The 20,620-nt window shown below is 53.8% G+C and overlaps 1 protein-coding gene and 1 long non-coding RNA gene across 2 annotated transcripts; one reads left to right on the top strand and one right to left on the bottom strand.

Moving 5' to 3' along the window:
* Positions 1-66: 66 nt before the first annotated feature.
* VIL1 (villin 1) lies at positions 67-20,577 on the bottom strand. The gene is made up of 19 exons (XM_043577821.1): positions 20,092-20,577; positions 19,690-19,764; positions 18,673-18,869; positions 17,091-17,199; positions 16,809-16,919; positions 15,040-15,242; positions 14,851-14,929; positions 14,559-14,657; positions 13,758-13,911; positions 13,126-13,226; positions 12,896-13,033; positions 12,138-12,296; positions 10,927-11,106; positions 10,297-10,442; positions 9,434-9,578; positions 8,800-8,988; positions 6,554-6,622; positions 5,309-5,449; positions 67-970 (listed from the first exon to the last, which is right to left on the bottom strand). Exons 1-19 carry the CDS (start codon positions 20,164-20,166, stop codon positions 857-859), a joined length of 2,484 nt encoding a protein of 827 aa, XP_043433756.1. The 5' UTR covers positions 20,167-20,577; the 3' UTR covers positions 67-856.
* On the top strand, positions 6,609-13,928 carry LOC122481770. The gene is made up of 3 exons (XR_006296934.1): positions 6,609-6,705; positions 8,158-8,246; positions 13,470-13,928. It is a non-coding gene; the product is annotated as an uncharacterized LOC122481770 (long non-coding RNA).
* Positions 20,578-20,620: the final 43 nt, after the last annotated feature.

Genomic DNA, 20,620 nt, shown 5'->3' with positions numbered 1-20,620 from the left:
TCGACTGTTATTTCTAAAAAGGACATATTCTTGCAGACACTTGCATTCTTAACCGATCACGTGTTGAGGTTCTGAGATCCCTTTCTGTTGGCCTTCTGACTTGGATTTCCGTGCAGCCCCATTACAACTTAAAGGAAACGGAAGGGCAAACCCAACCAGTGGCTGTGGTTGGCACAGAGTTCTCGTTTTCATTTGAGGAGCCGGTGAAGCTTTACAGAGGTTCTGGATAACCGTTTGTAAACTCAGCATTGGCCTTTGCTAAGCTCTTTTGCCTTATTAGTACCAAAGAAGGGGGTGAAATAGCCTGCATTTAAAACCCAGTGGATATGTTGCTCTCACTGGGTACCCGTTAGTGTTGTGAGATTGCCTAACAGGTCCTTTTCCCAGGCCATTCAACTCCTACAGAGGAGGAGTCCCCTTTAACGTCTCGCCTAAATCAGGAAAGTGAAGAGGAAAAGCCATTACGCTGGGAAAGATCTTCAGCCCACTTCCTGTAGATAAAAGTGTCACAAGAGAGGAAAAGCTAGGAACGGCTCCTCAGAATTCTGATGTCCCGTGGAGTGCCTGCTCTTCTCAGGAGGGAAAGCTCTAGAACAGGATGACTAAAAGTGATGCAATACCTGAGGATAGAAACAACGTGACCCCCCCCTTCATGTCTCAAATTGGGATCACAGTGTCTTTACAGAGGTATCATTCTGGAAGAATAGGTAGGTTACTCAATAAAGGTGGCAGTGCCACAGAAGGCCGCTCACCGGTAACTAAAATTTCACCTCAATTAGTGTAGGACTCACATTCCGGTCATGAAAAACCAAGCAGGGTAGAGTACTGCCCTCCAGCTAGCAGCTACCCCTGCTTCTCAAAACAGGCCTTTTTGTTTCTTGAGGTTTTGTTGCTTCCATTGAGGGAGGGCAGAGAAGGCAGTGGGCGTCATCCCCAAGGCCTTGGTGAAATCCTCGGGGGACAGGTGCTCCTAGAAGGAGAGAGGAAGCAGAGGACAAAGGTCACACTCTTCCCCAGGGTTTACTTTGATGAGTCTTATGGGTGTGGGGTGGCGATCACATGAAAAGCAAATACAGGCAACGTCAGGAGAACCAAGAAAGAAATGGGAGGAGTCAGGTGGCATTTTGAGGTCCAAGAGGTTTGATCCCTGAGTTTGGAATGAGTTCAAGATGAAGTAGATTGAGCTCCTTTCTTTTGACCCTAGATCTGAAATAAGAATTTGACTTAGCTTGGTTAAGGAATTTGCTAACTTGGGGGAACGTCTTAGATTTCCTCTCTGTAGAATGGGGGAATTTTTTTAAAGGCCAATATTTGCTTCTCTGTAATGTTTTTATGGGGATGAAAGTAACATTACATGTGAAAGGGCATATGTTTCCCTAAGAAAGTATCTTGTTCATCTGTCTCACTAAGCAGTGAACCTAAGCCAGGGGACCCTTCTTTCTGTGAGTCTGGCCCATGGAGGAAGCAGATGAGCTGCAGAAGGGAATCTACCCGGGTCTGATCTAGACCAAGTTGTCTTTACCACAGGAGGCACAGCTCTTCTGGCAGAAGCCCCTAGCCCTTGAGGGTTTGCCCTCCTGGGCCCTGACTTGCTCAGGTTCAAGTTCACCCGGCAGCCGCCCCACCCCAATGGGCAAAGTGAGCAAGCGTGTACAGCCGTGGCACTTACAAAATAGCTGGCTAATTTGAGCAGGAGACAAAACATTTGGATGACTTACCCTATATTCTCCAGTCCTATGAAGGGTCTAGAAGGTTAGCACAATTCTACCTTTTTACTCTCAGCTTGGAGATCATGACTGGGAAACACCTTTCTAGGCCTGGAGTATGTATCTTTCTCCATTAGATGAGGGGATTGCCTGAAATGACTGTTGCTCCCAGCTGATACAATATAATAGTGGTGCTGCTTAAGGCAAGCTAAGTGCTATCAAGTCACACTCAATGTGAGAACCCCAAATTGAAGCTGCTATAAGACAGCATCTCCCAACCTTCATCTCTGCTCCCCAGGCACCCAGAGGGGAGGGGTGGTGAGAGCAAGGTTTTTGTTTTTTGTTTTTCAATCTTAGCCCACCCTGCCACCCCAGAAGAGTGTTTTATCCACTCCTGCAGAGAGCCCTTAATTGAACCGCTTGGAAAACATCCGCAGATGGACCTCAAGCTCAGGTAGGTCTGATGCCTCAGTTCTCTAACCTGTCTTTAGATTTGCCTCCCACCCCTGGGCATTCTGTCCTCAAGGATCCTGAGAGCACTGCCCACTCCCCCAGGCAGGGAGGAAGGGAGTAAAGGTGGGCGGTTTGGGCATCAGTGGATGGGGAAGAGCTGCCTACCCCAAACTGGTTTGTAGCAAACGCCCGTTCCAGGTCCCTCACAGCTGTGGATGCAGGTGCCCTCTCAGCCCCAGTCAGGCTGGCTCCGCTGCTTGGTGGAGACTTCTGGACTCTGACCCCTAGGCTAGATAGCAGGAACTGCCCATCCCAGTGGCCTTGTATCTTTCCCTAGTCCTGTTCTTGGACTCTGTGGTCCTGCCAGCTGATTATTGGCCTCACCCATACCCACATCCGCCTCTCTGTGGTTTACTCACTTGCGCTCAAACACTTGGATTATCCTCTTGCTACTGCCTGCAGCCAGACCCACCACACCACTGTTCATTGTCTCTGGCTCCCCTTCCAACTTTGGAGCAGCCAGCGAGGCCTCAAGACCTCTCCTACTCTCCCCACTTGACCATGAACTTATAGCTCTCCCACAAGAATGTATGTTACTCCCATGATTAAAAACATCGGCAACAGACAACTGAGTTTTTAAAAAGGATCTTAGATTTTGTAGACTCTGTCTACCGTGGTAGGGTTGTTTTGATGCTGTTTGTCCCATTCAAAACCTGCAATCCCTCCAGCCTCCCATTGATCACCTCGTTCAATAACACTGGCTGCCCCTCCTTTTAGAGACACTTGGTGCCACATGATGATACGAGGGTAACAGCAGGGCTCCAAAGACCTGGTTCTTGCTCTGACTTGGCTACTAAGTAGCTTTGCCAGTCACATAAGGCAAGTGACTTCCCCACTCTTCAGTTTTCTCAGGTGTAGAGCAGGCAGTGAAAATAGCAGGTTACATTTGCAGAGCGCTTTCTATGTACCAGGTGCTGGGCAAATAATAATTTGTAGTATTACTATTACAGAAAATATATTAGGGTCATCCCACTCTTACAGTGAGGACACGGATGGTCGGCAGATCTGGGAGAGAATGCACGAACATGGTCTCCAAGGTGAAGGGCAGGATACAAATGCTTTGGGAACAATATACTTAAACGTATATCAGGCCCAGATCGCTAACAGACTTCTTGGAGAAATCAGGCATCTCTCTTCTGTAGAGTCCTTAATTCATGTGTAAGACTTTATTATTATTATACCCAGAGTACATTTTCTCTCAATACCCCCATCAAGCTAGATTTGCCATGTCTTTTGGATCTTCCTGTAGTGGGAATAAATATTGGAAATGTATTTTTAACAAGTTCTTCTTGCCATACTCCCTCCCTACAGGTGACAGCACGGGCCTACAGCTGCAGCCACCAGAGGCACCGAGCGCTGGTGAGTCTCTCCCTGGTGCTCCTCTGAATTGCCTGCCCACCAAACGTGCATCTGTTCGCATGTCGGGGGGGCGGGGGTGGGGGTGTGGGGAGGGGCCTCAAATGGCATGGCTACCACCCAATTCATGCTTGTCCCCTCTAAGCTCAGTCTGACCCAGGGTTTTGTTTTGTTTTGTTTTTTTATCTCGAAAAATGACACAATTCCTCCCCCCATCCAGTAATTACCTAGTGTCCTTGACTTTACCTCCTAAATATTTCTCTAAACCACTTCCTTCCCTTACTTCCCCAGCCACCACCTATTGTAGACTCCCCCCCCCACACACACTCAGTCTGCCCAGGGATGCTGCTTCTGCACCTTCCATTCTTCACTTTTCTTTTTTAAAGGTTTTATTTTATTTTTTTAATATTTATTTTTGAAAGAGAGAGAGGGAGAGAGAGCGTGCGTGCACACATGAGTGGGGGAGGGGCAGAGAGGAGGACTGAGGCTCTGAAGCAGGCTCTGAGCTGATAGCAGAGAGCCCGATGTGGGGCTTGAACTCACGAGTCATGAGATCATGGCCTGAGCCAAAGTCGGACACTTAACCGACTGAGCCATCCAGGTGTCCCTAAAGATTTTATTTTTAAGTAATCTCTACACTCAACATGGGGCTCGAATTTACAACCCCAAGATCAAGAGTCACATGCTCTACCAACGGAGCCAGCCAGGTGGCCCTATAGTGATCTTTCTTTTTTAAATTTTTTTGAGAATAAATCCTTTATTTTGAGAAAGAGAGAGAGAAAAAGAGAGAGAGAGAGAATTCCAAGCAGGCTCCATGCTGACATAGCACAGAACCCTATGCAGGGATCGAACTCACAAACCATGAGATCCTGACCTGAGCCGAAAACAATAGTTGTACGTATGCTTAACTGACTAAGCCACCCAGGTGCCCCTACAGTGATCTTTTAAAAGCATAAATCTAACTGCTACTCCCCTGCTTCAGCCATAATGGTTCCTGTCCACTTTTTAAAAAGACACCACATTCCCAGGGCACCTGGGTGGCTCAGTGGGTTGAGCATCCGACTTCGGCTCAGGTCATGGTCTCACAGTTCGTGAGTTCAAGCCCCACATCGGGCTCACTGCTGTCAGCCTGTCGGCACAGAGCCCACTTCAGATCCTCTGTCCCCCTCTCTCTGCCCCTCCCCCACTTGCGCTCTTCCCCCCCCCCCCAAAAAAAAACACACCACATTCCCTAAGGTGACGTAGCAGGCACTGCTCAGTTGGGCCCCTGGCCCGCTGGCCTGCCACTCCCCAGCTCTGCACACCACAGCCACTCTGGCCACCTTGCAGTTTCACCCCAATGCTATGCTTATTCCCTGCCTCTGGGCTTCATGTATGCTGTTCCCTTCTCCAGGAATAACCCATTTTGCCTGAATAATTCCTGTCCACCTTTCAGAAGGAACTCTGCTCTGACTATAATAAGTTTCCTTTGGGAATACTTTTCATGGCACCTGTACTTCACCTGTGTGGTACTTATCATCACTGAAATGAAATAACAGTGTAATCAGGGTCCTTTGAGCCCTCTCTCCCCACTGAGATGTCACCTCACATGAAGGCAGAGACCAGGTCTGTTTTTGTTCTCTGGCATCCCCCCAGCACCTAATCACCTGCAGGGCACAATCTGGGCTTCAATTAGTGTTGTCCGGCAATCAGCAAGCCGTATCTCTTCATCCTCCTCTTCCAGTCTGACCTACCTCCTTCCTACTGGGGTCCACACCCTCAGGGAGCTCCTCCACAGTCTTGTTCACCAACTGTTCCAGGGGAAAGATGGGTAGGGGCCCAACAATGAGGTTGGTGTTAGCATTGAACGCATCCGGTTTGAGGCTTGTGATCTCCTAGGAAAGAAAAGGAAACCACCGGTTAATTCTGCTGGCTTGTGGCTACCTCCCAGGCTGCTTATCTCTCTGGAGTCAACATTGATACTAGGGCACCTCCTTCCTGAAGCCTTCCATGACCCCACCACCCACACACACTCCTCATAAGAAGACAACATTTGATCGGACCCATGAGCTAAAACTTGGTGGATTGTGTCCAACCAAAGCCAATTGGTCCGAGATGATTATTTTGTTCTTTGACTTACAAACTTCTTCATGGCTTCTCATGATGGAGGTCCACCTTGGACATTTATGATCCTCTTTCTCTTATCGGTTATGAAATTGTGATCAGTAAATTCACTTAGCCTTGACCTATATATGCCTTCCAATGCACACCATCAGTCCACCGAGAAGGGCTTAATGAGTGTCACAAGGTACTCAGCCTGAGGGTGGGGCCAAGGAGCCAGGTGCATTATCTGATTACCCCAGCATGCTTGTGGAATTGCTCTCATGTTCTGGATACATTTTTGCAGAGTCTGCTTGGACTCAGTTCCCCTGCAAGCCTGGGAACTTCTTGAAGGAAAGGTTTCACTTTCAGATTTCCTTATCAACCAGGCCGACAGGCTAAATGAGTTTCTGTTAACTAACTCAGAGACTGCAGTTTGTATCTGGAGAAGGCTATCCCTGGATGACCACGGCAGAGAAATCATTCTTTCTCAAAGTGTAGTCCATGGCCTAATTGCATCAAATCACCTGGGCTCTTTGTTTAGAACGGGCAAATATTCCTGGGTCTCAACCCAATTCCACAAGCCAGAATTTGAGGCAGTGAGTGGGACTTTGGGATCTGCATTCTAATCTGCTGCCCCTGCCCCTCACTCCCGGCTCCCATCAGATTCATGTATGATCAGATGGGGGAACCATACCCTAGGAAATGGAGGAGAAAAAAAAAACAGCCAGAGGCCTTGAAGTTGAACAGCAAGGACTTCCGGGGGGGGGGGGGGGGGGCGGGGGGGCGGTGGCGGTTCATGGTGGGAAGTAAAGCCCAGGATGCTGGTGTCCTCTCTGGAGCTTTCTCAGCTCCCGCAGGGCTGGCCATCATCATCCGGCCACCTGCCCCGTACTCACATCAGTAATCTGGCTCCAGTCCCTGGAGTTTCCAAGCTCCGCCTTCATGTCCTCATAGGATTTGGCGTTCTGCACAGAAAGTAAATAACAAGTTAGACCCGGTTCTCAGCAGAGAAGATGGAAGAACTTTTTCCTTCAGGAGTTGAAAGAAGGTTGGTCTAAGGCTTGGGCGTGGGAAGGGGGAAGAGGGGGCTCAGGGGCTGGAGTGGGGGGACCCTGAAAAAGGAGGCTGGATGGTGAGGATGGGCACCCAAAGGGCTGACAGTCAGAAGAGGCCCTGCTCAGCCCCACGTGGGGCTGGAGGCCACACTCAGAGGCAGTGCAAGCAGCCACATGCAGCCTTGAGAACCTGCCTACACCCTGCAGGCTCTGGGGAACATGGGGGCCCTGGAGAGCGGGGGTGGGGTGGGGAGGAGGGCTCCTCCCAGAGCCTGGGCAGGGGGGGACCCTGCTGCCAAAGAGCAAAGGGAGTTAGAAGGGACCTTAGCTCCACGAAGAGCCCCGTCTCCATATCCCCAGGGCCGGGCACCAAGAATGGCACACCCTACTGGAGTTATGCTGAGTGAAGGAGTGAGCCCACGCGTGAGCCTGAGAGAAGCCCCCCAGACTGGGGCAAGGGGAGGGCCGCCAGAGGTGTTGACTCAGGACACTGATATGAATTTTAGAAGTTCTGGGGCGCCTGGGTGGCGCAGTCGGTTAAGCGTCCGACTTCAGCCAGGTCACAATCTCGCGGTCCGTGAGTTCGAGCCCCGAGTCAGGCTCTGGGCTGATGGCTCAGAGCCTGGAACCTGTTTCCGATTCTGTGTCTCCCTCTCTCTCTGCCCCTCCCCCGTTCATGCTCTGTCTCTCTCTGTCCCAAAAATAAATAAACGTTGAAAAAAAAAAATTAAAAAAAAAAAAAAGTTCTGGCATCTACCCCCTCAGGCATAAGTTTCCTCTTAAGAGTGTATCAGACACCACGTGCACCCCCTCAGATTCCCCTCAGGAATTTGACGAAAGACCTGACTAAAAATAAGTAGAGTAGACCATAAAACATAGACCCACAAGGAATGATATGGCCATAGACCACCCCTCACACAATGGAATCGGGCCAATCAGGACTGGACAACGCAGAGTTATCCAGCCAATAAGGGTAGGACCTGAGAAGGAACAAGGGGGAAGGAAGGGGGGGGTGACCAGAACCTTATAAAAAAACAAAGACCCTCGCCTAGAGTCAGGGCATTCACTTTCGAATGTCCCCTCTCTGTAAAGAGAGCTTTCCTACTATTCTTACTTTCTGATCTTATACTCTCATAAACTTTCACCTGCTGCTCATAAAAAAAGAAAGAAAGAAAGAAAGAAAGAAAGAAAGAAAGAAAGAAAGAAAGAAAGAAAGAAAGAAAGAAAAAGTTCTGGCATCTAGATTTGCAGCCTTGAGATTTGTTTATCCTCAAAACTAAATTCAGCCCATCAGCCACTGAAAGAATGCTTTCAAAAAATGTATTTGAGGAAATGTATTTGAGGAAATTAAGCTCTGGTTCCCTAAACTCATCTGTTTTGCCACTTTAGTGCACCCAAAGCCACTGGGCTGGCACTCTCTACCTTAGCCTTCCTCCTTCCTGCAGAAAACCTTCCATTTTGAGGACCTGCCCTCTGCTTCTATGTGCGACCAGTTCCGGAGAATCCTGTGGAAGTCTGACTCCCTGTCCCTCAGGTAAGGACCACGTGTATGACCCATTTTGCTTAGAATTCGGTGCCGGGAAGATATTTATCTGTCCTTGAGAACTGACATGTTTCATTTCACCTGGCTTACGGATCCACCAACACCGCCTCAGAGAAGTTTCTGCGATGATAGAAATGTTCTTTTTCTGTGCTGTCCGATAGGGCTACAGAGCACTCACTTAGCTTGTGGCTAGTGAGCAACCGAATGTTTAACTTTGTTTAACTGCAGTTAAGTTTAAATAGTACGGTTCTAACCAATAATGTCCAACAGCCTTCAGCTATTGGATCCATAAGGCAAAGCACTGAACTGAGCCTGGGTTTTTGATAGCCTTCTTTCCTCTCCCTCACCAGGGGGGTTAATGGTTTTATGCAGCCTTACTTTTTATTCTAGGCCCCCTCAGACCCCTTTACAAATATATCACTGCTCATCTATCGCAGTAAACAGAAAAGCCTGGGAGTCTGCCCTGCCCTTGTGGTGTACCACGAGCGGCCACCTGGAGGAGGATGTGAAGGGCTATAATGATCAGGGTGGGCTGGCCACTTACACTCCACTTGAAGGGATCCCAAGCCAGGAACCAGCCTGTGAAGGTAGGGGGCTCGTATCCCTGCTTCACCACAATGATGGGGGTCTCGGGGTCACGGCCGCTGGGGTGGGTCTTGAGGTATTCCTGCACCGTGACGGCTGCGGCTTTCTTCTCGTCCTCATTGGCACGCTTCCCGATCCAGAAGAAGACCTGTGGAGAATCCAGGGTTCAGGCGGTCCTTCCCGTCCTCCCTGGCCCACAGGGCTCTGCCTCGATTCACCCAGGGGCTCCGATGACCAACAGTGGCGCTAAGTGACCTTGGGCAGGCCCCGTCTGGTCTTGACTTTGCATGTGGGAAATGAAGAGGTTGGACAGATGTCCTGTACTGGGATATTCTGCCAATGTGTGACTCCCAGCCTCTCCAGAGCTATAGACATGCCACGTGGAAAAAAAATAAAAAATTGGACTTTGGGAAAATACATCCTGCCCTGCAGCCCCATTGGGCACATTCCTCTCTACCTGCCTCCTTCTTCCGTAGGCTCTTGTTGTTCATAATACTACTCCCAGGAAGAATCTATAAGGGAGCCTGTCCACTATTTCTTGGCTTTGGAGATGGAGATGGTGGGAAGGGAGGTTCCCCAGGCCTCTGTCCTACCTGGTCCCAGACATCTAGCAGGAACACATCATCCTCATCCAAGTCATCCTGATTGAAGTCAGGGATTTCTGTGGCCAGGAAACACCCGGTCTGGTTGGAACATTCAAAGAGCCGGGGGGTGATGGCCAGGGTTTCCTCCTGCAATCTGCAGGATGGAGAGAAAATTGTGTTGCCAAGAAGAAGGTAGGGGGACAGAAGAATAGAGGATACAGAACTCTGGCATGGAAAGCCTAACTTCTAGGAAAATACTCTTTTTTTTTTTTTTTTTTTCTGCTCACACATAAAGTCCCCCCTCCTCCCAAGAGTCTAAGAGTGCTCCGAGGGAGAAATCCCCACTGCCTTTCTAGGACATCCATTCCAGTGGCTCTTCTATGGGCCCATTGGGAAATTCTTTCTGCCGTCTTCCCTCCGTGCCCTCCTACGGCTACTGCAATATATGCCCTTTTGCTTCTGAACGGGGGAATGGTGGATCATGGGTATTCTTTAGAAAAACCATTTGACAGAGTGTGTACAGCTGGGGCTTCTCAGCATCCAGGTCCTGTGTCAGCGCTAAAGGTCAGGGCTCTGGCGTCTTCTTCCCAAAGGGCAAGCCTGCCCCTCTCATTGAGTTGTTTCTTATGGCTGTGAACTCCCTTTGCCACGAAGACACTCCCACCAGGCCCGAGGCACACCCACACAGACACTGCACTGCTCAAGAGGCTCTGAGGGTATGGGCTGCCCTTGACTCATCTTGTAGCCCTGGGGACCTGGTATACAGAGTCCTCAATTCATGCTTGCTGCAGGCTCTGGGCCATGGGATGGAGATGCTGGGAGGCTCTCCAGCCTCAGAAGGTGAGCTAGAGGCAGAGGGACCCTGTAGTTACCTCTTGCTGCTGGCATAGGGCGCCTTTCCACCCAGGGCCATCCAGAAGTTGGCCGGCTCCTGTCCTTCCACCACCACTTGCTTGTCCGTCCGGGAGATGATGTCAGCAACCATCTTGGCCATCTCCCGCTCATCCCCGCTACAGCCCTGGGGAAAGAGGGGTCAGCTGTGTTGGGGGAGACCATCTCTAGTGTCACATTCACTGGCACAGAGCTCCTGCATCTGAGAGGGCTCTTCTGCCTGGATCAGGACCCCATGTGCACCCCTCCTCTGCCTGATACTCCAAAGAATGGCAGAGGGGACAGGAGTCTGCACAATCCTTACAGGGCAGGAAAAGGAATACAAGAGGCTGAGATAAATGGAGAGGCAGCGACAGGCACAGGGATAGTGAGAGAGAGCCTGGACACAAAGACAGACCAACACTGAGACAGCCAGGGGTAGCCAGAGACAAACAGAATGAGAGAGACTGAGCCAGACATAGAGGCAGAAAATGTGAGGGTGGCCAGACCCAGAGCTGCAGGGGAAGGAGACCAACTAGGAAATTAACAAGAAGGACCTACTCGGCCTGAGGTGGGGGGTATCCCAAAGACCCACTTGAAGAGCAGGGGAGGCCACTAGGCCCTGCACGCACCTTCCCACACCACAGGTAGCAGCAAGACTGGGTCTTAAGGATGAAGACGTCATTGGAGTTGAGGGAGCTGGCCTGGGCTGGGACCTCAAAGGCCTTGGTGTTGTCGGCTCTGTTTCCCTGGACCTGGAACAGCTGTGTGGAGGCCACTGACTCCACTTTGTTGCCTCGGGAGGTGCCTCCCTGCAGGGTGTGGGGAGACGGCAGAGAGAAAGAGGTGGGAGCAACTTAGTAGAGACAATGGAAGATTCTCGAAGGGCACAGAAAATAGAGAGCAAGAGAGGCTGGGGGCGGGGGTGGCGGTTGCCCGCCCCCAGGTCCTCTGATGCACCATCACCAGAGTAGCCTTTCCAAAACAGTGCTTGGGTCATGGCACTCCGCTGCTCAGAAATCCTCAGTGGCTCCCCACTGCTTACAGACTAGAACCAGCTCCTCATCCCAGCCTTTGAAGGCCCCACATGACTCAGGTGCAAACTACCCTTCCAGACCCGCTCTGCTCTCTCCAAACCCTCCCATGTAGCTCGCCAGGCTTCTCACTGTCCCATGTGGGTCCCCTCCTCTGGGCCTTTGTCTTTGCTGTGCCTCCTGCCCTACAGTTTACCTCTGCTGAGCCCTTTTGCTCCGACCCTGATGTCAAGGGCTCCTCCAAACCCCCTTTCTACCGTGAACTCCCTGCCTATCCCAGATTACTGTATTCACACTCTCCTGTGAACTCAGCTTGAGTTTCTGGCATTTAAGCACACAGGGCCTCGGGCTGTGAGTTCACTGCTCTCCTAACAGGACCGTAAACAGTAATGCGTGGCCTTCTCCAGCCTTGGCCCTTTGCAGAGGGCCGCAGACTTCATAGGTGCTCAACAAACAGGAGGTGTCTATTCCGTTACGTTGGAAGGCACCAGTGCAGTTTGGACAGGCTCATCATTTGGGCTAATCTAGGCACAAGAACTGCCTTTCTCATGTAGAGGATCCAGGGAGATGGGTGGGCAGAGAAACAGCACTTGCACATGTCACATACTCATTACGTATTCTTAAAGTACTGGGTGGTTGTTTCTATCACCAGTTCCACATGGCTGATGGGGCCTTAAACAGTCCTCCCCCATGAAGACTGCCCTTCACCTCCAGGCCGGCCCCCCCCCCCAGGTCCCCTCCCCCATCTCCTGACGCCCACCCCACCACAAATGCGGGGACTGTCAGGTGCCTCAGGTCGGCAACCACACCTGGTAGACCACCATTCGTCCCTTGAAGATGGCCATGAGGTGTGGTGGCTCCTTGCCCATCGGGACCCGGATCTGGACCGGTTCATTGTTGTACTTCTGGTCCAGGATGACGGCTTGATAGGCAGAGGCTGCTATTTCATCCTTGCTGGCCTGGCTACCCTGGGGACGAGCACGCGGAAGGGGTGGGATGAAGTCAGCTCCAATTCTGACCCCGTCTCCGGCTGCAGCAACAACTCCATCCCTGTTTCTCACCCGGCCCCAAACCCAATTGTCCTCCCCACCAAACCCTACCCTGGACACAGCCCAAACCCAATCTGCCCCAGACCTCTTCTGGTCTCATCCCCATACCTTATCCTTTCCCAGCAACCCCCTACCCATAGTTCCCCTGCAACCCCGGCCTTAATCCCAGACCTCCTCTCCTTCTTACTGGGGGAAACAGCATGGCTACCATAGCACTACCGCCAGCACCCAAGCATCTCCCTGCTCACTCACATCTGGACACAGAAGCCCAGATGAAGGGAATGTGCTGGAAGCCATGGAAATTGGAGGCTCTGAGAACCCAGAGAAGGGGAAAGGGTTGTATATGGGGGTACTCTGTGCCACTGGGATCTCATAGCCAAAGCAGTCCCAGGATGGAAAACGGGTGAGTTCCCCATCACCAGAGGTATTCAACTCAAGGGTGATGGCCACTTGGAAGGGGTAGAGCAGGGTGGGAACTGAGCTGGCTGTGCTCTGGGCAGGGAGGGGTGGGGCCTGACCTGCCAGATGTAGAGCAGGTAGTGCTGCTTCTCGCCAATGAGGTAGGTGTAGAGCAGCAGGTAGCAGTCACCCCCGTAGAAGTGGCCCAGCCACTTGGAATCCACTGGCACCAGCTCTAGGTTCTCAATGCGCCACACCTGGGGCCAGCACCAGGCCGGTATGAGGTCCAGGACGGGCTCCTCCGCCCCCACCACCACCCCCCAGCACCCACTTTCCACCCTCACCATACCTGCACCTCCCCACTGCCGTCGTCTACCATCTTCTTCTGGGCGGCCACCTGAGGTTGGATGTGCAGGGACATGGCATCAAACTTCACCTGCTCCACTTTGGCTGGAGGGAGGGGGAATCGTGACACCGGCCGTCACCAACTGAGATCCCCAGGTCCTCCCAACAAGCCCGATAGCTAGAATTCTTAGATCCATTTTACAGGTGAGGAAAACGAGGCCAGAGAGGTCACAGAGCCAGAGAGTGGCAGTTATAATGTGAAACCCTATCTCCCACCCCTAAGACTCCGGCTTCGCCAGGGCCTCCCAGAGGAGCCAGGAGAGGGACAACACTTTTTCCCTCCTACAGGTGCCTGGCACTGAGCTTGCCTTCAGCAACTATTGTCTGGTGAGAGACTGAAGCCGTCTGGTTTCCAGAGAGACTCGACCCCATTCCAAAGGAGAGACAGGTGCTTCTCAGCTCCCCTTTTGTGACAGCTCCGAAGTTTACCCGTGTGCCCTCATGTCCCCACCCCAGTCATGTACCCAGCCCAGAGCCAGGGTAAAAGCGCGCACGGCAGAGGCGTGTCTGGGAAGGGGGACAGGAGGCAGGCGCAGACGCTCTTCCAGCCCCACCCTGCCTCGGGCGGGCCCTCACCCACGGAGCCCACATTGTGGATTTTGCCCAGGCCTGACGTCTGATTAGGTAGCGTCCACTTCTGGAAGAGCTGCTGAAAGACAGCTGACTCGGCCCCATCGTTCTGCACCTCCACCTGTGTGTTCGGGGGGTACTGCTTCGCTTTGATAAAGTTCTGGGAAGAGAAAGCGGTGGCTGGGTCTGTGTCCCTCTCTGAACCCCCATAGCCCTCCAATGCAAGTGACAGCCTGGCTCTAACCCCAACCAGACCCAACCACAAACCTACCCCAGGTCCCAAGCGCAAACTAGAACCCAACCCCAGTCCCAGTGCTGACCCAAAGCTAAGTAAGGCCTGCTCTGGCCTCAACCCCAAAACCAAATGAGACCTCAGTTCTGACCCTCACCCCTAGCTGCCATCTCCAACCTTGAGCCCAATCCCCATTCTCACTCTGACCCCAAGCCAGCTAGGGTTATTGACTCCAACCCCAGTAATGACCCCAAACTCTGACTTAGCCCCAGCCCCCTGCTGACCCGATCCCCTCTTGTAAAAAGGTCAGCTTCCATTTCTCCCTCCTTTCTCTGAACTGAGCTTGAGGTGGGAGCTCACATCCTGAGGAGGCCCCCAGGTTGCCTGTTGGTGGGCCCCTGGTGGCAGGCAGCGACCCCCGCAGGGGGCTACAGAGCAGACCCTCAGCACCCCCAGCTGAGCTGGGCCCAGAGCTTTGGAGGCCTCTGCCTGGTGGGACGCCCAGTCTGATCCCCCTTCTTTCTCCCTGCTATATCTGTTTCTCTCCCCTTCCCCCTGCCGATCCCCATGCCCACCAGTGCCTGATTCATGGCCCCCATCTTCTCCTGGGTGTTGGAGTTCTTCCCCTTCCACACATAGATCTTCAGGCCCCCCTGGTCCAGGATATAACAGTCCTACAGGTGGGAGAGAAAGACCCAGGGTGGGAGCCTGAGGGTGCGGGCGGGGCTGGGCTAGAGTCTCAGCCACAAAACTGACTCCTTCCCTCCAGGCCAGCCCCAGGCCCCCAGCGCTTCACCTGCTTGGGGGGAGAGCAGGCTGGGTGCAGGGGGACAGGCGGTGGGGCTGGAGGTCTCCAGACCCTCTCACCTCGTGACTGAGCAGGTTTTGGGTGAGTGGCCTCGTGGCAACTTCTGTAACCACCAGCTTTCCCTCTGAGTTAGACACGCTGCAGGACGAAGGGCACAGCATAGACGAGCAGGGTTCTCACAGCTGTCACCCAGGTGCCCTGCCCCCAGGGAGCCCCCGCACCCACGAAGAGCCCAGCTGGACACTCACTGGTACAACTTGAGGGCGGCCTTGAGTGCCGGCTCCACCACCTTATCGGGCACCGCGGCCTTCAGCTCCCTCCGCTGGCCCAGCACGTGGTTCATGATCTCCATCAGCTTCGGGGTCTCCTTCTCGTTCTCCCCGTCCACCACGCCCACGTAACTGCGCCCGCCCCGCTCCTGGTCTCGGATCCCCTTGGCCAGGTTCATGCCCTGCAGGGAGACCCCGGTGACCCATGAAGGCTGGTGGGGGACAGGGCCATGTCCGCCACCCCACACCATGCCGGGAGAGCCCAGCCCACCCTGCCACGGCCCCAAGGGGTGAGGTGCCTGCCTGCCTTTACCCTGGTGACCAGGGGCAGGGGGGACCAAGCTTTTAAGGTACATGTGAGGAAACCAAGTGAACCCCATGGGGAAAGCAGGTTTCTCGTTGGCAAGAGGGGGTTTGGGGTGCGTTTGAAACTTGTGATTTTACTTCATAGTTTTGGACGAGAGCTGAGCCCTGGCTCTCACAGCACTCGGTCTTTTTGCCCCAAAGCGAGCTCGCATGTGCACCCATGCACACGTGCACGCACGGCCTCACGTGTGCTCACACACACACGGGGACAACCGTCCTCACACGGAGACACACACACCCCCAGAGTGGACAGTCCACGTGTGCTCATGCAGAGACACACACGTGCACACACTTCCTCATGTGCCCACATGTGCGCGCACACTCACACACACCCTGGCTCCCCCTCCTCAGCCCCATGTCTGTGTACCTCTGGGTACCGGCATTTCAGCCCCAGGCCCCGGGCTTCTGCAGACTGCGGAGGCCGTATTTCTGTCTCCAGCCCAGCTCCCTGCTGTCATCTCACGTTATCCACGACAGCCCCATGTGAAGATGCCCCAAACTGAACTTGAGCTCCTCCCCCAATCTGTTGCTCCTGGTCTTGCTCATTTCGGGCAACGGGACCCCATCCGCTCAAGCGCAACGCCCCTCTCTCCTCAGCCTCATCGCCACCCACATAATGTGTGTGGATCCCCCCTTCCTGTCCAAGGGGCCAGGGCGCCTCCTCCCATCCTCACCCAGATGGCCACAGGGCGCCGTGCGTCCCCGCAGCCCCCACACCCCTTCTCCACTCAGAAGTCAGAATGACCTTCGGTGGCCTCCTGGGCACCGAGAACAAAACCAGAGCCTCTTACTCAGCCTTCTGGCCGTGTAACATGCCCTGCGAGCGAGACTTTCTCCAAGGTCTCTGTTCTCCAGACTCCCTGTAATCCCCATCTTGTGCTCTGGCTCTGCTGGCAGACCCCTCACCAGCCACTTTCTTCCGGCCCCACCCACCTCCTCTCAGAAGTCTTTCCAGAACCCCCACCGCCACCCCCACCCCTCACCTCTCAATTACCCTCTTCCTGTCGGTCTCCCCCACTTGACGGCCAGACCCAGGGCGGTGCTCTGCCCATTTCCTTCACCACCGGCTCCCTGACGTTTGGCACAGGGTCTACCGCACAGCGGGGATGTATTAAACCTCAGTGGATCAGCCATGAGAACACACACACCCATATCCCAACATGCATGCCTCTCCACATACGCAAGGAGACTCAGATCTACCTTCCAACACACCGTCCAGGGCAGTCAGCTGAGACCTGGAGACTGGGCTGGTTGGGGGGGCGGGGGGGCGGTACTGGCGACAGAGGTCTGGCGAGTTCAATTGGTAGGAGAGGGGCAGGTGTGCAGGGGCAGGTGAGGGCAGGGTGGGATGGGGAGCGGGGCGGTGCTTGGGCAGGGCTTACCCTGAGTCTTTCCATGCAGTTACTCTCCGGCCCGTTCCACTGGATGATAAGCTTCCCCAGGTCCAGGAGAAAAACATCCCCACGGTTGAAACTCTTCCAAGACACCTCCACCTGGAGCGCCAGAGGGCAGGTGTGGCCTCTACTCAGATACTTTCCACAGTCCATCATGTCTTCCCCGCCTCACCCCTCCTGGGCCTCTGCCCAGCACCCGGGGCGGGGGGCGGGTGGGGAGTGGGTAGGGAGGACAGGAGGCCACACGCTAGGGCCCTGGCTGATGCCCACCTCTCCGGCCACCACGTTCCTCTTGCCCTTGACATGCAGCAGCCGCTGGACCTGGTAGGAGTTGGTCTCTACTTGCTTCATGCCAGAAGCCACGCCTCCCTTCTGGATCCTGAGAAGAGAGGGAGCTGACCCAAGGGAGTGGGCTGGGAGGTGTGACAGAGCCCGGGTGCCCGCTGCCACTGGGGCCACCTGAGGGCTGGGCCTGGGACTAGGCTGAGGTGCGCGAGGTATCTCAGGAGCCCACAGTTTGCACCCTAGATGCCTCACTCACTGCCTCCCTGCCCTGCTGAGAGGCCCACTAAGAAGGGTGTGTGGTAATGTGGAAATGCAGAAGGACAGAACGGGACTCCGAGGACGGGGACCACAGTGGAGGGGAAGAGGAGAGAGGCTGTGGACTGAATTGTGTCCTCTCCCAAACTCACGTATGGAAGCCTTAACCCCACTGTGATGGTATTTGGAGAGGGGCCTTTGAGAGGTAGTAGATTTTGATACAGTTTAATTTTGTTTAATGCTTATTTTTGAGAGAGAGAGAGAGAGAGGGAGGGAGAGCGCAAGTGGGGGAGGGCAGAGAGAGAGGGAGACACAGAATCCAAAGCAGGCTCCAGGCTCTGAGCTGTCAGCACAGAACCCGATAGAGGGCTCGAACCCACGAGCCATGATATCATGACCTGAGCCGAAGTCAGAGCCTTAATGGACTGAGCCACCCAGGCGCCCCATGATACAGTTTAGATGAGGTACTGAGGGTGGGGCCCCCGTGATGAGGTTGGTGTCCTCATAGGAAGAGACACCAGAGAGCTTGCTCACTCTCTTCACCATGCGAGGACATAGTGAGGAGGTGGCTGTCTGCAAGCCAGGAAGAGGGCTCTCACCAGCAACCAAATCAGCTGGCACCTTGATCTTAGACTTCCCAACCTCCAGAACTGTGAGAACATTAATTTCTGTTGTTTAAGCTACTCACTCTACGGTATTTTGTTAGGGCAGCCCAAGGACACTAAGACAGGAGAGGTGGCAGCTCAAATGCCAAAGGGGCGGACTGTTGCTAGAAGTGTGGGAAGAAGAGGAACAAGACCAAAGGGAGGGGTGGGGACTGTGGCTAACCGGAGAGCTTCTGGTCTATCCTACTGGTCAGTAGCAACATGGCTCTTGACCGTGTTTCCATGGGAAAAACCCAAAGGCCAGAGCTTCAGACTTTTCAAGAAAAGCTAGATAACTGGGTTTTCAGTGGGAAAGTCCTGCTTTAGAGAATGGAGGAGCAGTTATTTGCCCATTGGCCAGAGGGAAGACTTGACCGTGAGGCCCTGGAAGGCCTCCTTTGGCACTGAGCTCTCCAGGACATTCAAACAGGGGTTGATTTACGAAAATTCATGGTGCACCTAATTGCCGAACGGCCCCTAGGGCAGCCAAAGACACTCAGAGGGATGAAGACCAAGGACAGGGCGGCAGCAGAAATGGGGGTGGGGAAGTGGAAAGAACGAAAATCACCAAAAGCCCATGGTGGGTCCCCCTCACAAGCTCCCCGACAGCCTCAGGCTCCCTCCCCAGCCCAGGCCCCACTCCCTGCCAGCAGTGCACCCCTCCATACACGAGGCCCTGCTTGAAGTAGCCTCGGAAGGCCTCACTCTCGTTGCCCTGGATCTCGCGGTGCTGGACGGCCCGGCCCTTGAGGAAGTCGTCCATCTGTGTGGTGTAGATGGCAGCCGCCCCTTGCTCGTCCTGGGACGAGGCCAGGCCGATCCAGTAGTGGATGTCATAGGACAGACTGCTGCCCGTCTTGTGGATCTAGGGAGAGGGGAGGTGCGGTGTGCCCGAGGCCCTGGGCTCCCACAGCCCTCCCCCCGCCTCCCTGCTTTGCATGGTCTGTCACACACAAGGGGCCTGGGCCACAGGTGAGCTTGGTATCCAGGAAGCGCACGGCACTGGTGGTCAGGAACCGTGAGTAATGGCCCCAGCTCTGCCACAGACTCGCTGAGACATCGGGCGAGTGGCTTTCCCTCTGGGTCTTGGAAATAAGTGGGTTGCACATAGCAGCATTTTCCCAAGTGATGTGTATGGACCATCACAGGTCTATGAGGTGATGAATTGGGGTGTACAAATGTACATAGGAAATGATTATGTAAAAACTGTATAGCTACTTTCTGCTTGTGACATGGGACACCGCTTTCCACTTATGGTACTGATGTAGAGTTATGTTTTTAATCAATAGATTTAAATTTCAAAAGCGAGTCAGTGTAAGGAAAGATCAAAATGCGTTAATCGTACAGGATGTGGCAAAAACCAAGGAGGCAATATGAAGGGGACTATGGATTCTGGAAATGTGCACCTGAGGTCGGGTGACATCCCGCTGGCTCAGAGCGTCCCCAAGACTGTACATTCAAAGATGTTCACCTTGGAGCTCAGTGACCAAGGGCAGGGAGAGCCTCTTATATCTCTGACCCTGCAGAGCTACCAAAGGCTGGGCACTTGGGCCCACCCAGTGAATACTGTCTAGGGGTGAAGCCCGGCCAGCCCTCCTTATTGCCCCCAGCCTCAGGTTTCCTCCCTAATGCCACAGTGGGCTTTGCTGTCTGCTCGGGGCCCTCTGGCACCCGCCCGCACTCACAGCCAGGACTATGTAGCAGTCACCATCGAAGAAGCTGCCGAAGGTGCTGGAAGGAACAGGCACCATCTTCATGGCCTAGGGAGAGGAAGGAGCTCAGAAGGGCTGCCCCGGACCACCCAGAACCCCCAGCTGCCCCGCCTCCCTTGACCCCACGGAGAGCTGGGAGAGGCGGAGAACCAGCAGGAGGAGGGCCTGAGGAAGTGGACCAGAAGAAGGGATGTGACCATGGGAGGAGGAATTAGAGCAGGAGGAGGGTGGCCTTGGGAACAGGCAGCAGGGGCTCGCACATCAGAGGGCAGGATTTGAGGACAGAGTAATCTCAGGCTCCCTCCTTCCCTCCATCCATCCCAGCCTGCAGACTGCCCGCCCCCCTTGCCCACACACACACCAGGCAGGCCTCACCTCGATCCTCCATATCTGCACCCCTGGGGTGGTGATGTTGAGGGAGCCTTTGACTTGGGCGCTCAGTGTGGTCATGGTGAGGAACCTAGGGGAGGGAGACGCGGGAACAAGGGTTGAGGAGCTGGGAGTGTCCTGGGTTTCAGGAGCTGCCCTTCCAGCGCAGCCCCAGAGAGCTCCCAACACCACCAGGAGGCCAGGGCTCAGGAACTTGGGGAGGGAAGGGGTGGGCGCTCCACCTTGGGCCCTGATTGGCCAAGGGCCCGGCGTCCAGTCTTCCCACCCAACTCTGATCTTGTCACTCTCTTGCTCAAACCCCTACCCTGACTCCCTATTACCTACTGAATAAAGCCCTCACTCTTTAGCTTTCCATTCAAGGCCCTTTATTTAGCCCCAAACAATTTTTCTTAAGAATTTTTTTTATCAAAGCCATGCTGACTGGAAAAAATTCATACGGACTTAAAAAAAAAAAAAAAAGGAAAGCAGGGGCACCTGGGTGACTCAGTCAGTTGAGCGTCCAGTTCTTGATTTC

The sequence above is a fragment of the Prionailurus bengalensis genome, chromosome C1 (assembly GCF_016509475.1).
Source record: "Prionailurus bengalensis isolate Pbe53 chromosome C1, Fcat_Pben_1.1_paternal_pri, whole genome shotgun sequence".
Classification (NCBI taxonomy): domain Eukaryota; kingdom Metazoa; phylum Chordata; class Mammalia; order Carnivora; family Felidae; genus Prionailurus; species Prionailurus bengalensis.
The sequence above is the reverse complement of the archived record's forward strand: the minus strand, read 5'-3'. Positions and strand labels throughout refer to the sequence as shown.

What these genes read in the sequence shown, in the direction of transcription:
- VIL1 (XM_043577821.1), bottom strand. Translation starts at nt 20,166, where the DNA reads ATGACCACACTGAGCGCCCAAGTCAAAGGCTCCCTCAACATCACCACC. An exon ending in GGAACGTGGTGGCCGGAGAG is followed by an intron (nt 16,920 to 17,090) that starts GTGGGCATCAGC and finishes CTGGCGCTCCAG; the next exon opens with GTGGAGGTGTCTTGGAAGAG. An exon ending in ACCTGCTCTACATCTGGCAG is followed by an intron (nt 12,297 to 12,895) that starts GTCAGGCCCCAC and finishes GCTCGTCCCCAG; the next exon opens with GGTAGCCAGGCCAGCAAGGA.